The sequence below is a fragment of the Vombatus ursinus genome, unplaced genomic scaffold, assembly GCF_900497805.2.
Source record: "Vombatus ursinus unplaced genomic scaffold, bare-nosed wombat genome assembly UNPS02009205.1, whole genome shotgun sequence".
Classification (NCBI taxonomy): Eukaryota; Metazoa; Chordata; class Mammalia; order Diprotodontia; family Vombatidae; genus Vombatus; species Vombatus ursinus.
In genome coordinates this window covers 21858067-21874427 of record NW_020948983.1, presented here as the reverse complement: position 1 = coordinate 21874427, position 16361 = coordinate 21858067, and the positions used below count along the sequence as shown (strand labels likewise).

General features: G+C 39.1%; 1 protein-coding gene across 1 annotated transcript; it reads left to right on the top strand.

Moving 5' to 3' along the window:
- Positions 1 to 452: 452 nt before the first annotated feature.
- CUNH15orf40 (chromosome unknown C15orf40 homolog) lies at positions 453 to 13994 on the top strand. Its single transcript, XM_027851929.1, has 4 exons — positions 453 to 548; positions 3628 to 3754; positions 9699 to 9826; positions 12493 to 13994. Exons 1-4 carry the CDS (start codon positions 453 to 455, stop codon positions 12586 to 12588), a joined length of 447 nt encoding a protein of 148 aa, XP_027707730.1. The 3' UTR covers positions 12589 to 13994.
- The last annotated feature ends 2367 nt before the right edge of the window (positions 13995 to 16361 follow it).

Here is a 16361-nt window from a genome sequence, read left to right as displayed (position 1 = left end):
AACAAAAGCCCCTATTAAAGTAGTTGACAGTCGGGGAGACGACGAACCACCACCGTGAGTGGACATATCAACTGAGGGTAGTTTAGCTGTCTGTGACTTGAAGGAATCTGGGTCTCCCAAATACGACAAAAGAGAATTCCAGTCATGGGGGGGGTGGGGGGGGGACAGTGAATGAAAGTAAACCCTAGATCTCTATATTCATTTCTACTCGAAGATCGGGGTCCTGGAGGGGCCCGGGCCGGGGCCACGCCCTCCGAGGGCGGCTCCCTACCGGGCTGAGCCGCTAGTGCGGTGCCTGGGGGCGGACCTCGGTCTGCGCTCCAGCCTTCTCTCGGAAGCTGCGCTTTGGTCCCGTCCTCCCGTGCGGCAGAGCGCAGGCGTGAGGGCCGCGCAGGCGCGGAGGCCGCCCCACCAAGCAGCGGCTCTTTCGGGCGGAGAAGACCCAGCGGCTCATGCTCTACATCTGCCGGTGGGCTGACGGAGCCCGGGTCGGCGCCAAGGCGGCGGCGGCGGCCAGGCTTGCTTCTGGCGCGGGGATGCCCAAGAAGGTCAGTGGGCCTGGGCAGGGCTTGTGCCGCGACGTGCGTCTTGGGGGGAAGCCCTATACGAGAAAGTTTAGGATCCTCGAGGCGCCCTCAGTGTCGGCCCTTTCACGTTCCAGACGGGGACACTGAGGCCCCGAGCAGCTTCGCGACGTGTGTGAGGCAGAACCTGGCCTGGGACTCGGATCTCCGACTCCTTCGTGCTCTAGCCTTTGCACTGACCCGACGGGGCTGCGGGAGGGGGTGCTTCGTGGTCATTTTAGTGGTCACTTTCCTGGTCATCGGTCTCGTTTTCCAAATGAGGAAACTGAGGCCCAGAAAGGTGAAAGAGCCCTGGTGTCAGGGCAGGTCCTATTTTTTGGGTCGTTCGGGCCTGGGCTTCGCTTGGCCCTTGTGACATTCCGCCTGGTAGCGTATTTTTGGTGAAAAGTGTCTTAGGTTTTAAACTCCTCACAGCCGGCACTCATGTTCTTATCATGTTGGCTCACGTTGATTTAAGGCTTTCAGGTTTCCAAGAACTTTGCTCACAGCAACCCAGTGACGTAGTGCCTCAAAAGGGCTTTACAGGTGAGGAAATCCCTAAGAGAGGCGGGATGGTACAGTGGACCGGGTGATGATGGACATAAGTCAGTGGACTCTGCCACCTAGGTGACCTTGGGCCTGTCACTTAATCTTCCTGGGCCTCAGTCTCCTCATCTACAAAATGAGGAGGTTAGACGAAGTGGCCCCTAGTGCCCCTTCCAGATCTAAATCTGTGATCTCATCCTAAGTTTCAATGACCTGCTGAAGGCTACACAGTTTCAGAGCCAGTATTCAAATGTGGGTCCCATGACTGCAAGTCCAGCACTATGTGTAGTATCATTTTGGACCTTGCATATAGTAAGCGTTTAATAAAATGTTTGTTGAATATGAAAATGACTTCCAAAATATGTCTCCAGCCCCAAACTCTCCCCAGGGCTCTGGTCCCATTTTTCCAATTACTGGCTTGTTCTCTAACTGAATACCTTGCCAACAGCTAATATCAAACCTGTGGAAACAAATATCTCCACCAAAAAACCTTGCATTTCCTCTTAATGATGCCCACCTTCCAGTTATCCATGCTCAAAAGTTTAGTTATTTTTTACTCTTTCTTTCTTCACCCTGTTACATCCAACTAGTTGCAAAGTGCTGTTGATTCTACTTCAAAAATACTTCTAATATCTCTTTTTATTCACCCTAACACTTTTTAACACATCTTGCCTGCACTATGGGATAGTCTCCTAAGTGGTTTTTTTCCAATCTGTCCTTCACACAAGTGCCACAGTAAAAATTTAAAGCACAGGTCTGAGCATATCATTCCCCTGCTCAGAAATCTTTAGCATTTCCCCATTACCCATAATACTTATCTAGTATTCAGGGCCTCTTACAGTCTGGCTCCAGTCTCTTCTACTGCTCTTTGTTGAAGTCCTCTTCTACCCTTCTATCCTTAATTATAATAATAATCTACTCATATTGATGGAGCACTTAAAGGATTACAAAACCCTTTCCTCAGAATGAACATTTGAAAAGTGGATAACTCTGGGGCAGCTAGGTGGCACAGTGGATAGAGCAGCGCCCCGAAGTCAGAAGGCCCTGAGTCCAAATCCTGCTTCAGATCAAACATTTGACACTAGCTGTGTGACCCAGGGCAAGTCACTTAACCCCAAAAAGCCTCACCAAAAAAAAAAAAAAAGAAAAGTGGATAACTCAAGTATTGTTATTCCTGTCTTAGAGTTAAAGAAACCTCATGCAAGAGAACTTTTGCTCATGGTCACATAGAGAGTAACCTTCAAAGTTTACTCCCCTTCCCACTTTTGAAGTTTTGACTAAACTGAACCATTAACCAAACTCGACATTGTTTCCCAATCTCATTCTAATCTTTACTGCCGTGATGTATGGAGTCATTCTATGTCCTTGTAGTTTTTTTCAAAGCCTAAATTAGGCGCCACCTCCACGAAGCTTGTCCTTATGTCCCTAAGTCAAATTGATCACCTTCCTCCTTCGTATTTCTCATAGTGCTTTGGATCTATTCTTTATTTTTCACATTCTGCAGTGTAGCGTGTTGCTTTGTATGTGTCTTATGTCTCCTATTGGGTAGTAAGCTCCATGAGAACAAACTCTTTCATATCTGTATCTGTATCTAACACTGTGCCTTGAATATAATAGACACTTAATGTTGTTGAATTAATGCATTTATAGACATTAAAAGAATGCCAGGGGGCTTTTGGGGGACTATAACTACATGTTCCTTATTCTCACATAGCTTACAATATAATAGGGAAAATAAGACAGATACAAATAACTATAATACAAGACTGCCATAAGTTAAAAATTTCATAGGACATTTACAGAGGTGGGGGGTGTTGTTCAGAGAAGGAGATTATTCCAATTTTGCATGCTGAGTGGAGGGTAAACAGGAAGACTTCAGCAGAGATGTCATTTGAACTGGGCCTTAAAGATAGATAGGATTTGATGCACTGGGTTAGAGGAGAAGGCCTTTCAGAGAGAGGGAGGAAACTGAACAAAGGCAGTGAGGTGGGGAAAGTTCATGAGGCAGAAAACTCAGATTTAGAACTGGCAAGGACTTATAAGTCCTCTTACGGTAAAATAAGGTAGCTGAATGAAAAAATTGAGGTCTAGGGAGGTTAAGTCACTGGCCCAAGGTCAGACAGATGTAACCAGCAGAAGTCACTAAGTTCTGTGACTCCAAATCCAGTGTTCTTTTTAGTGTACCACATTGCCCAATATGCTTAGTATATTGGGGGAATGAAGTATCCCAATGTAAAATTGTCATAAGAGTAAAGTATGAGAAGTCAAGTCAACAGGTATTTATTATGCCAGGCACTTGTGCTTAGGACACAAAGAAAGGCCAAAGCAGTCCTTGTGTCAAGGAGCTCACAGTCTAATTGGGTAGACCACTTGCAAACAACTCTGTACAAACAAGATGTCTTCTGTATAAATTTGAAGAGGGTAGTTGTCTAAGAATCAGATAAAGTTATGTATGTGAAAGTACTTGTAACCATAAAGCACTGTATAAATTTAAGGTGATGTTGTTATTGTTTTTTAGGGGAAAGGCCAGAATAAGGAGCCAGTGAAACCACTTCCTCCCACTGGACCTGTGGCAGTTGATCAGAGTGGTTCCATCACAATAGCCATTCATGCCAAACCTGGTTCCAAACAAAATGCCATAACAGGTATATTTGAACCAAGTAGTTGAATTCACATGTTGCCTACTAAGTATGTGAAGGGTTTATGGCCCTACATACATTATTTACTCTAACTTGTATAGTTATGAACTTGTTTTGCCAATACATTTGTCTCTTACTTCTACAGCACGGGATTGATCATGAAATTAAGAGGTTCTAGGATCTGAGGATTTAAAAGCTAGAAGCTATTTTCTCCATTTCTAAATTCTAGACTAAAATAAGCTGCCAACCTATTATATGTTATCATTGTTTTGAAAATTAGTACACTGCATTTTTAAAAATAAGTTCTTATTGATGTCTTGTGTTTCTTGCATCTTCTATCCTTTTGGATTTCCCCACTAGCCTTCTCTTTCCTATTCCAACATAGGCATCCCATATAATAAGTAGTATTTTTTTAGGGGAAGAAAATTAGCACAGCTGATCAATACATTAAAAAACATGTACAACTGAAAACATATACAACTCCTGTAGACCTTCTGCCTTCATGAAGAGGTGGGTTGGGGCTGTCTTCTCATATTCCTTCATTAGAATCATGCTTGATTTTTATAATTTTATTATATTCCCTCTGCATCAGTAAATACTTTATTTCTGGATCAGTTAGGTGGCACAGTGAATAGAGCACCATCCCTGGAGTCAGGAGGACCAGAGTTCAAATGTGACCTCAGACACATAACACTTAGTAGTGTTATATGCAGTATATGACTCTGGTGGGCAAGTCACTTAACTCCAATTGCCTTGCAAAAAAAACCCAAGACTTTATTTTTTACAGCATAGTAATATTCCATTGCATTCATGTACCCCAGTTTGTTTAAATACACTATATTATAAATATAGAAAATTTTCTAAGAGGTCATTATCTGGATTCTTTTTAAATATTACGTTCAATACCATGGGACTTGTGAAAGATTCAGTATAGGATAGTAGAAAGAACACTAGAATTGGAATTGAGGGACCTGGGTTCAAATCCTTCTAACCAGTACTAGCTTGTGTTCAAATCATGACATTTAAGTTTTTTCTGTCTCAGTTTCCTCATTTCTAAGATGGAGATAATAATATAGTCTTGTGAGATAGATAATACAAGTATCAAGTGAAAAAGATGTATAGAAAGCATATTGTGAACTCTAAATTGCTACGTAGATGCCAGAAATTATTGTTGTCATATCTGGAATTTAGGTTTTAGCTGTTGTTTAACTTTAACTTGTTCCCTTCCAGTTATGGAAGTATTTAAGTTGTTAGGGAAATTATATGAGAAGTAAAAAAAAAAAAAAGTATCATGGTATAGTAGAAATAGCCCTGAACTAGGAGTTGAGAGACCTAGATTTTCACCTCTGCTTTTCTCTGTGCCTAGGCGGTAAAAACTCATTGACCTGTTACTCTTCCTTTTCCCTATGTTACTGAATCACCAGCTGCCTAGGAGTAAACTACTCCCATCCACTCACCTACTTTTCTCTATCCTTTTCAGCCCCACCCCTCCCAAGTCCCCTAAGTCTGCCTGTCTTTTAGCCCACTATAATTCCTGTTCAGTAATTAACAACCTTCCCTTCGTTCTACACCTTTTCCTCTCGTACTCCTTATCTACTTACACACAGAGACCCAGCATCCTCCAGGTGGCACTGCAGCCTTGGCCATCTTCTCCATCAGTGGCTGCAGTTTTCTCTCATACTGCCCCTTTACCGACCACATCACATTGGTCCTGGATGGGAAGTCAGAATATGCTCTGAATTTGCTCCCCACTGCCATTTCCAGACTCTCCTTTTGTTGACATCACTCAACAGTGTCTCCTTTGAAGTTCAATATTTATCATTCAGATCAAAACAGCTGTTAACTACTGACCTCTCCTCATTTCTCAGGGAGCTCAGTATCTGACTTTTCTTCCCCTACTCCTACCCTCATAACGTGGGACTTAGGCATTCAAGGTTATTGTGAAGATCAAATAAGATAATATTTATAAAGCACTTTGTAAACTTTAAAGTGCTATATAAGTGCCAGCTATTATTTTAATTGTCTAGCAATAAGTGGTAAAGGCCAGAACTAAGATGGTGACTATGTTTAATAGGAAAAAAAATTAAATTTGTAAAAGTAAAATTTAATTAATTAAAATTGTAAATTTGATTTTTTTTTAAACCTGAGTACAAGGTGGAGGAATCATAACTAGGTAGCAGGTTAAAAAAGATCTTAGGGTTTTAGTAGAATGCAAATTCAGTATGAGTTAGCTATGGCAACTAAAAAATTTAATACAATCTACATTCAAAGGATTATGGCATCTAGGAATATAGGAAGGGGATAGCCTTGCTGTACCCTGCCCTTGTCAGACCATATCTGGAGTATTGTTTCAGTTCTGGGAGCCACATGTTGGGAAGGGCATTTATAAATTAGAGAATCTTCAGGAAAAGGCCCCCAGGGTAGTGAAATTTGACTTGGTTTAAGAGAGATTAGGCTTATTCTGTTTAGCTTCAGAAGACAGAAGTAGAAGCAGTGAGTGAAAATTGTAGAGGGACAATATATAAACTTTTTGACAAATAGAGCTTTCTTAAAGTGGAATGGGCTGACAGGTAGATTTCCCCACGTTGCAGATATTTTAAATCCATTTGGATAACCACTCATTTATGTTGAAGGGAAAGTTTTCTTCAGATGTGTGTTGTATTATATAGCCATTGAGGTCCCTTCCAACTCTGAAATTCAATGAATCTCTGCCTTGTCTAACCACAAGTGACCTAAACAAGTCTCTGAGGGAGGGGCTGGGATAGAAGACTAACTGGTTCGTGAGGCAGCTGAGAAGAGCTATGGATTTAAAGTTAGAAGTTCTGGGTTTGAATCTCAGTTCTGTCATTTACTACTTGTTTGATTATAAGTAGGACACTTCAGTTTTCTGGGCCTTAGTTTCCTCATCTGTAAATTAATTTGATTGGATTAGAAGACTTCTGAAGAATTTTTCAGCTCCAAATCTTATGATTCTAAGTAACATTGAGACAATATTGGCAGATTGTTCTCTATGAGGTAGCATTGGTTTGGGGGCTGGTAGCGAGACAGTGTGAACAGTTTCTGTAGAGCAAGTTCAAATTTTCATCCAGTTCATTTTGGTCCCATAGATTCTGATTTGTAGAATTGAATTTTAGAGCTAGAAATGATACTCAGTGCCTTTTACATAATAAGTACTTACCTGTTTGGTGTGTGATTGAATGAATGATTTTAGTCAAGTCTAAATTTGTGGATCAGTAAATTAGGTCCAGTGAGGTTGTTTGACTTGCCCAGCGTCACAAAGCTAAGTGTGACATAGCTAGGACTAGAACTTGTTGTTGTTTACCATATACTCTCCTAATTGCCTGAATATATAGTAGTATACTGCCTATAGTGATTTAGGCCTATTCTGGTGTCTTCTGTATTTATTTCTTCATTCAAGACTCAGCTCTTAAGTGCCTTCTGTTTGTAGAGCCCTGCTGGGCAGTTGGGGAAAAATGTAAAACTTAGATTGTCCCTGCACTCATGGAATTTACAGTTGAGTAGGAGGATAGCATATACAGATAAAAATAATATATAATATTATGTAATATGTGCTTTTTTAGAATTGTAAAACTGGTATGAAGTCCAAAGGAGAAAATTGTTACCTATCGGGGGATTAGGAAAGCCTTACCCAAAGTGGTACTTCACTTAGGTTTTAAAGGCCAGGTAGGAGTTTAGCGTGTGAAGAAAGGGAGTGTGAGCATTCCAGGCATAGGCAATAGCCTATAGCACAAAGGCATAAGAGTACAATACATGTTCTGCTTTGTTGGTGTGTAGTGTGTGGGGCTAAGTAATGTGAGCTAAGGTTGGAAAAATAGGCTAGTGCTAGACCTTGAAAGGCCTTGAATGCTAGGCCACAGTGTTGTAGTCTAGTGGCAGTATGGTATCACCACAATTTTTGAGCAAATACATTACTGGATTTAAGTCTCAAGATTATTCTGGTACAAGTGTGATGGACAGATGAGAGTGAGATAAGAGAAGCTAGAGGCTGGAAGTTCTTTAGGAGGCAGTTGAAATTGGCTAGGTGGGTGGTAACGAGATACCTAATGACAGCCTAGGTTAAGGGAGTTGCAGTTTGGGATTGTGATGTTGTGGAGGTGGAATCAACAGGATTTTTACTAACTGATTAAATTTGAGAAGTAAGGGAAAGCAAAGTGTCAAAGATAACACCAAGGTTTTGACAGTTTCTGCGTGGTTGTACAGACAGAAATAATGAAGTCAGAAGGAAGAGTTGTTTCAAGGATGGGGAGTAGGGGGCAGCTCAGTTGTGAACATAATAAACTTGGAGTGTCAGTGGGACACATCCATGTTGAGATGTTCTGTTAGAGGTGTGGGTCTGAAGCTCAGAAGAGACCAGGATTGATGATAGAGATTTGGGAGTCACCTGCATAAAAGTGGTAGATGAAGCTGTGGGATTGAGGGAGAAAATTCAGTTTAAGGGGCATATTTATCTCTGAGAGGCTGCATGATATAGTGGATAGAGAGCTAGCCTCAGAATCAGAAAGACTGAGGTTCAAGTCTCTCCTCTTACATAGACTGGCTGTGTGACTCTGGGTTAATCACTTACCTTTTTTTTTTTTTTTAAATGTTATTGATGTTTTATTGTATTTTTAAAATTTTGTTAAATATTTCCAAATCACATTTTAATCAGATTCGTTTAATCTGATGTTGTGGACCACATGCAGCCCATGTTTGACACCTCTGCTGTATACCACAGTTTTCCCTTTTTTACAATTAAATTTTTCGGGGCAGCTCGGTTGTGCAGTAGACAGAGCACTGTCTCTGGAGTCAGGAGTACCTGAGTTCAAATCTGGCCTCAGACACTTGACACTTACTAACTGTGTGACCCCGGGCTAGTCAACAAGCCCTGATTGCCTCACCAAAAAAAAAAAAGAAAGAAAGAGGAAAGGACCTATATGTAAAAAAAAAAAAAAAATTAGATCTTTTTGTAGTGGCAAAGAACTAGAAACTAAAGAGGGTGTCCATCAATTAAGGAATGGCTAAAAATTTATGGCATATAAATTTAATGGAATACTATTGTGCTATAAGAAATGAAAAAAGGGATGGTTTCAGAGAAAGTTGGGAAGACTTGTATGAATTAATACATAGTGAAGTGAGTACAAGTAACTGGATGGCGAAGTGGATAAAGCACTCGGCTTGAAATCAAGAAGACTCATCTTTCTGAGTTCAAATCTGGCCTTAGGTACTAACTGTGTGACCCTGGGCAAGTCACTTAACCCTGCTTACCTCCATTTCCTCATCTGTACAATGAGCTGGAGAAGGAAATAGCAAACCATTCCACTATCTTTGCCAAAAAAACCCCATATGGCATCATGAAAAGTTGGACACAAATGAAAGCAACTAACCAACAACAATGGCAGTGAAGTGAGTAGAAGCAGAAGGACAATTTCTGTTACAATAGCATTGTAGAGACAAACAACTTTGAAAAACTTAACAACTCTGATCAAGGCAATGACAACCATGATTCCAGAAGATTGATGATGAAACGTGCTACCCACCTCCTGACACAGAGGTGATGGATTAAGGGTGCAGAATGAGACATATTTTTTTGGACATAGCTAATGTGGGAGTTTGTTTTGATTGACTGTATATTGTTACAGGGGTTTTGTTTTTCTTTTTCCCAATTGGTGGGAGAGGGGCTTATAGAAGGGAGAGAGAATAGATTTTTTTTAAATCACTTATCTTCACAGTCCCCAAGCAACTCTCTTAGCATTTATTAGTTGCTAAGCTGCTAAGCAGGTATAGGAAGCCTTACCTGGCATTCTCTATACTAATGAAATCATAGATTGGTTAAAAAAACAAACAAACCCAGATTTATATTTTGTGTTGTTTCCTTAATTATATCTGATTTAACTAATATGTTTAAAAATGAGCACCTTTAGCTCAAAATTTCAAACTGTTTTTGTTACAGATGTGACAACTGAAAACATAAGTGTAGCTATTGCTGCACCTCCATCAGAAGGAGAGGCTAATGCAGAACTGTGTCGGTATCTTGCCAAGGTCCTAGAACTTAGGAAGAGTGATGTTGTCTTAGATAAGGTATGTCTCATATATATATATGCTCTTGTTATACATCATCAATCACTTTATGAGCCAAATCTTTCCTCCTCCCCCACTCAACTAGTGAAAAACCTGTGTATCAGTCACTAATTTATGTCATTCTTTCTTCGAAATACATTTGAATTTGTCTCTTCTGGGTTCCAATTAACTCTAGTGCAGGATCCTGTAAACACTATTACATCCTAGGTAGTTTTCCTATCTGCAGAGTTCTTCTCCCCTTCAATCCAAATCAAAGCACTTAAATTCTATTTGCCTAAGTTTCCTCCTCTGTAAAGTGGGGGTAATAATAGCACCTACCTCCCAGGGTTGTTGTGAGGATCAAATGAGATAATAATTGCGAAGCACTTAGCCTAGTACCTGGCACATAGTGTTGGTGTAGTAGTAGTACTAGTAGTAGTAGTAGTAGTAGTAGTAGTAGTAGTAGTGGTAATAATATTGCTTGCCTACAATGATGAGCTTATAGTCTTCATCGAAGAGAAATAACATGTGTTATGGTTATGTGGAGTAAGTTTGAGAAAGGAATTGAGAATGACACAAGCCTTGAGCCTGGACAGTTAGGATCTTGGTGCCCTCCACAATAACAAGGAAGTTGGAAGAGGGGAGGTCTTAATGAGAAAGATGAGTTCTGTTTTGCTAAATTTGATTTGCCTAAGGGTTATCCAGTTTGGGATGTCACTGAGGCAGTTCCATTAGCATTAGTCACAAAGTTAATCTTACCCACCATAAACTAGGTACATGACCTTAACTGGCAGTTCCATTAGTATTAGTCACAAAATTAATCTTAACCATCATAAACTAGGTGCATGACCTTAACTGGCCCCTCACTGATGCTAGGCAGTCTTCCCTTATGGCCTTTCTACCTAATTCCCTACCACAATTAATGCAAATCTTCTCTTCTTTAGCCTAGTCCAACACACTTTAAAGTAGTGCCTTTGGCTCCTACTGCACTGAGAAAATTGATGTAACCCAAAGAGAGTTCTGGTAACTCACTTCCGTCATTCTTGAAAACTTATCAGACTAGGATTACAGGATTTAAAAATTAAAATGAGAGCTGCCCTGAAAGTTAGGATAGATAGCATGGCAAAGTGAATGAAGAGCAGTCTTGGAGTCAAGATGACCTGGATTGGAGTCCCACCTCTGACAGATACTGGCTGTGTGACTCTGGGCAAGTCATTTAACCTCTCAGTTCACCAGGTAGTTTAACATTGTAAATTGCAGAAGAGTTGCTGATCTGAATTGGTAGAGGGAGTTTTCTTACCAGGAATTCCCTAAAGTAATGAAGTCATAAGTTCAGACCAAAAAGAAAAAAAAAGAAATCTAATCTCATCTTTTTGGGGGTTGGGGATGGGGTGAGGCAATTGAGATTAAGTGACTTGCCCAGGGTCACACATCTAGTAAGTGTCAGGTGTTGAGGTTGGATTTGAATTCAGGTCCTCCTGCCTCCAAGGCAGGCTTTATCCACTGTGCCACCTAACTGTCCCCAATCTCATCATTTTACAGATGAAACTGAGGCCTAGAAAGATTAAATTACTTGTTAAAAGTCACAAATTGCAGAACCAGTTTTTTTTTTATTCTGCATTTTTATTCTTTTTTTACAAGGGATGGATAAGAGGGAAGGTGTATTTAGAACTGACAGTGATATAAAAATAAAAGATGTCAATTTACAATTTTTTAAACAAAATTTACTTCTGTAATCTTTTATATTGATCTTTCTATTTTCCCTGGCATAATACAAGTACAGACTCTTAACTGCTTACCTGATTCATTCTATTATTGGCTTCTAAACTATCATATGGCTGCTAGATTTGTTTTGCTTTTGCATAGATCTAGTCATGTCACTCTTCTGCTCAAAATCCTTAGTGGCTTCCCATTACCTATTATGAAGTTCAGACTTCCATTCTTAGCATTTGAGGCCTTCCAGTCTTATCTTATATTATTGCCTTCCTCATATACTATGCTTCAGCCAAACTAGACTACTCACCCTTTCCTGTACACATTCTGAACTTATCTACCTCCACTACTTTACTCATGATGTTCCCTGTGTTTTTAATGTCTTCCTCTCTGCTTGTTGTATTCCTACCTTTTTTTTTTGGTGAGGCAATTGGGGTTAAGTGACTTGCCCGGAGTCACACAGCTAGTGAGTGTTATGTGTCTGAGGCTGGATTTGAACTCAGGTCCTCCTGACTCCAAGCCTGGAGTTCTATCCACTGCACCATCTAGCTGCCCCCATTGCTACCTTTTTTAAAGCCTAACTCTGTATCTCTTTCTCTAGGAAGGCCTTCTTGGATCTTTTCAGTTGGTAGTGGCCTTCCCTCTTGCCTTTCTGTCCCTGATCTCACATAGTACATGTGCCTTTCTAACATTTGTCATAAATAATTTTGAATTGTAGTTGTGTGTGCATGTCATAGCTTTCTATTAGTCCAGAAGCTCCTTGTGGAGAATAGTGTGTGTCTTACTTAAACTCTTTTATCTTCCCAGAGGCTAGGATTTGTACTAGTGCTTTGTTCACATGGGCTTAATTACTGTTTATTGAATTGAATTGTTGAATGTAAACAAATTTGTGAGAAAATTGTTGTTCACCTATATTGACTAAAATCTTTCATTTGAATGTTACATCTGACATTCTTTATTTTATTTTGAACCAGGGTGGTAAATCTCGTGAAAAAGTGGTAAAGATTTTGGCATCTACAACTCCAGAAGAGATTTTGGAGAAATTGAAAAGGCAAGCAGAAGCTCCCTAAAACAAACCAAAAAAGGCAGAAATGAACATTATCTTTTGTGGAACCTTTTTTTTTTTAAAGAAGTAAATTCGCAAGGAGAAGAGCCTAGGCAGTACTTGATTGTACTTTGAAGAAAAACAGGTCTCTGAAAGTATTCTTCATGGAATGTTTAAAAAGTCAAAATATCACATAACTAATAAGGCAAAGTGTGCTGCAGCCAAACTTCAGTTACTCTGGAAATACTCAAACCAAGCCATTATAGTCCAGTTTTTAAAATTTAGAACTGGTTTGTTAATACTACATACCTACCCTAAAGCTTATTTTATGGACTATTACTTAAATTTTATGGAACCATACACTTAAAGTGTTGAAAGCGACCTTAGAGGTTACCTACTGTACTCATTTCATTTTTACAGATGATTAAACAGTGTCAGAGAGGTTGAGATGCTTGTCCAAGGTCACACAAGTAATCAACCTCACAGAGACTACAGCTCACTTCCCTTCACTCCAGTGACAGTGTCCTCATCTATACCACACTATTACCTTGACTGTTATTTACAAAAATTAAAAGACATAAGTGTATAGAAGCAGCTTGGTAGTGAGTAGAGCCCTAGACTTGAAGTCAAGGACAGTCACTTCTCTGAGCTTTAGGAAAGTCTGTAAGGCTCTAGATTATAGATGGGTTGAAATGTGGTTTGGTGGACAAAATCATAAGTCCTTGACTTATTTCTGTAAAGAAAATGTGACAGATTTGTTGAATTGCAATTGGGTAATAACATTTAAAATGTATTTTTAAAAAGACTTCTCTCTCTTTATTTTTGTCTTTTCCCCATACCTACCCTTTTAGTGGAAATGTTTTCTTAAATCAGATTATATAAATCAAGTTTTTTTTCCCTTGCAGTAGTTTACAATAGGCTTATATCATTAATTAGGAAAATTTGGTGTGTATAAGCAATATTCCTGTTTTCTTGAGGAAACCCTAATGCAAAATATATTCTTTATAACTCAGATATATAAGTAGGTTTCATCTTTTGAAGATGGTATTTGTTTAAAAATATTTATTTTGCTGTTTTTATTTCAAGTTCATAGTCGTTAGTAATTTACATGTTGAAGCAGGTACTGGTGGAATCATTAGGAGGTAATATGACATGTTATCTGCATTTTAGAAGATTTTTTTTGTTATGCTATGCTAAAAGGACCACTACTCCTATCACCAAAACCAATAGATACTTTAATAACTTAATGAATAACAGTAGTTCCCATTTATACATTATTTAGAATTAGTCAAAGTTAATAACTGAAGTGGTATTCAAACCAGGTTTTCTAACTCTGTCTACTATCCACTCCACCACTGTTGGGCAGCTAGGTTGTGCAGTGGATAGAGTGCTGCGTGGTAGACCTGAGTTCAGATCCAGCTTCAGACACTTAGTAGCTGTGTGACCCTGGGCAAGTCACTTAACCTTCTTTGCTTCAGTTTCTTTATCTGTGAAATGAGCTAGAGAAGGAAATGGCAAACCATTCCAGTATCTCTGCCAAGAAAACCCCAAGAAGGGTTCAGAAAGAGTCAGACATGACTGAAAATGACTAAACAGCAACAGCACACCACTGTTCCTCTGAATTTAATAAGCAAAGATTGCTTTGGGGAATCTGAAATGGTAAGACTTTGCAACAGTGAAATGAGTTGCATTGCATTTTAACTTTAGATTAAAAGCTAGTCTTGAGACTAAATTCTGAAACCACTAAAGTGTTGCTTTTCTTTATACAAGGGCTTGCCTTTTTTCAGGTCAAGAACAAATCAAGCCTTGCAGTTCCTTTGGGGCTGTTTCGAGCTAACAGCTTCCTACTCTATAAAATAGTGATCTCTGAGGTCCCACTCATCTCTAATATTCCATGAGACCATGAACCTCTTCTAAATTTAAAAGTATTTGATTAATAGTACCTTATATTTATGTAATATTTCACAGTTTTCAAATCCTTTTACATGTCATAGCATGATTGATCCAGATTTTCACAACAACCCCTTAGGACAGAAGCCATCTCCATTTATTCATTTTAAATTATGTTTATTTTTTTTAACGTTCATTTATTTTGAGTTCCAAATTCTCAACCTCTCTTTCACTGCTCCCTTATCCATTGAGAAGGCAAGCAAAATGTCTGTTATACATGTAAAGTTATGCAAAATATATTTCCATATTAGCCATGTTGCAAACAAGAAAAAGCACGAAAAATAAAGTGATAAAAGTATGCTTCAGTCTTCACTCAGAATTCATCAGTTTTCTCTTTAGAGATGGATAGCATTTTTCATCATGAATCCTTTGAAATTGTCATGGATCATTGTATTGATCAGAACAGCTAAGTCTTTTACAGTTGATTATCATTAAAATATTGCTTTTACTGTGTATACAGTGTTCTCCTGGTTCTGCTCACATCCCTTGCATCAGTTCATATAAGTCTCTCTAGGTTTTTCTGAAACCATTCGTCATTTCTTGTAGCACAGTAGTGTTTTATTACAATCATATGCCACAACTTGTTTAACACTTCCCCAATTAATAGGCATCCCCACAATTTCCAATTCTTTGCCACCACAAAAAGAGTTGCTGTAAATATTTCTGTACATGTAGGTTCTTTTCCTTTTTCTTTGATCTCTTTGGGATACTAGACCTAGTAGTGGGTCTACTGGATCAAAGGATAAGCATAGTTTTGTAACCCTTTGGGCATAGAAAAACTATCCCAGTTTGTAAACAAGGAAACTGAGGTATAGAAAGTTCAAACAATTTTATGAGGCCACCAATTTTCCCTTTCTCCAGTTCTGTCCAAATGAACCTATGGACAGGTAGCCTTAGGAAAGCTTATGTTGAAATCAGTAATTGAGACTCCATATTTGATTTTTTTTTTCATCATCTAGAAATTGAACCAGTCTCCTTTATGGGAGGTAACAATTGTACCAATGGATCATCAATGTCAGCAGACCTCATTCTGTACTACAGAAAGTAGTGTCCCACACTTAAAACACAATGCATACAAATCTGAATTTAAAACATTTGTGGGATGAGGCATTTTTTTACATTACATAAGGATTCACCTTAGGATTCCTTTAAACATCCAGCCCCTCTACTGCATTTAAAATAATTTTATTTTTAAAAATTAGTTTGGGTGCAACTAGGTGGCACAGTGGATAGAGCTCTGGCCTTAGAGTCAGGAGGATCTGAGTTCAAATCCGGACTCAGACACATGACACTAGCTGTGTGACCTTGGGCAAGTCACTTAATCCTGATTGCCTCACTAAAAAGCAAAAAAAAAAAAAATTAGTTTGTACTAACTTTTCAAGGACATAGCTATTTAAAGACATTTATGCTTGGGGAAAATGGAGCAGGCTTTGTATCATAAGGATATATTGACTTAGTACCTGTTTCTCATAAAAGACATTTCTAAAAATCCTAGTTCATCAGGATTAAGGGACTTCCATTTGGTATATAAAAAATACCATCTCCTGTTTGGGGATACTTTTGAAGTTTGTGTGTGTGTCTGTGTTGGAGATGTGGGATAGAAGGTGTAAAGGCCAAAAAGATGTTTTTGACCTGAAAAAGTCCCCTTTAGTTGTGAAACAGGCCACTTCAAGCCATGAGTATGGAAGCTTTGATCTGTATCTCAGTACTTTATCTGAGACTCTTGTCATCTACCAACAATCAGACTGAAATAAGTTTGTTTTAGTTAGATCACCCGTCAGCTGTTAACATTTGATTTTTTTAATCCAGTGGCATTAGTAGCTGACACAAAGTAGTTTGAAATTCTCA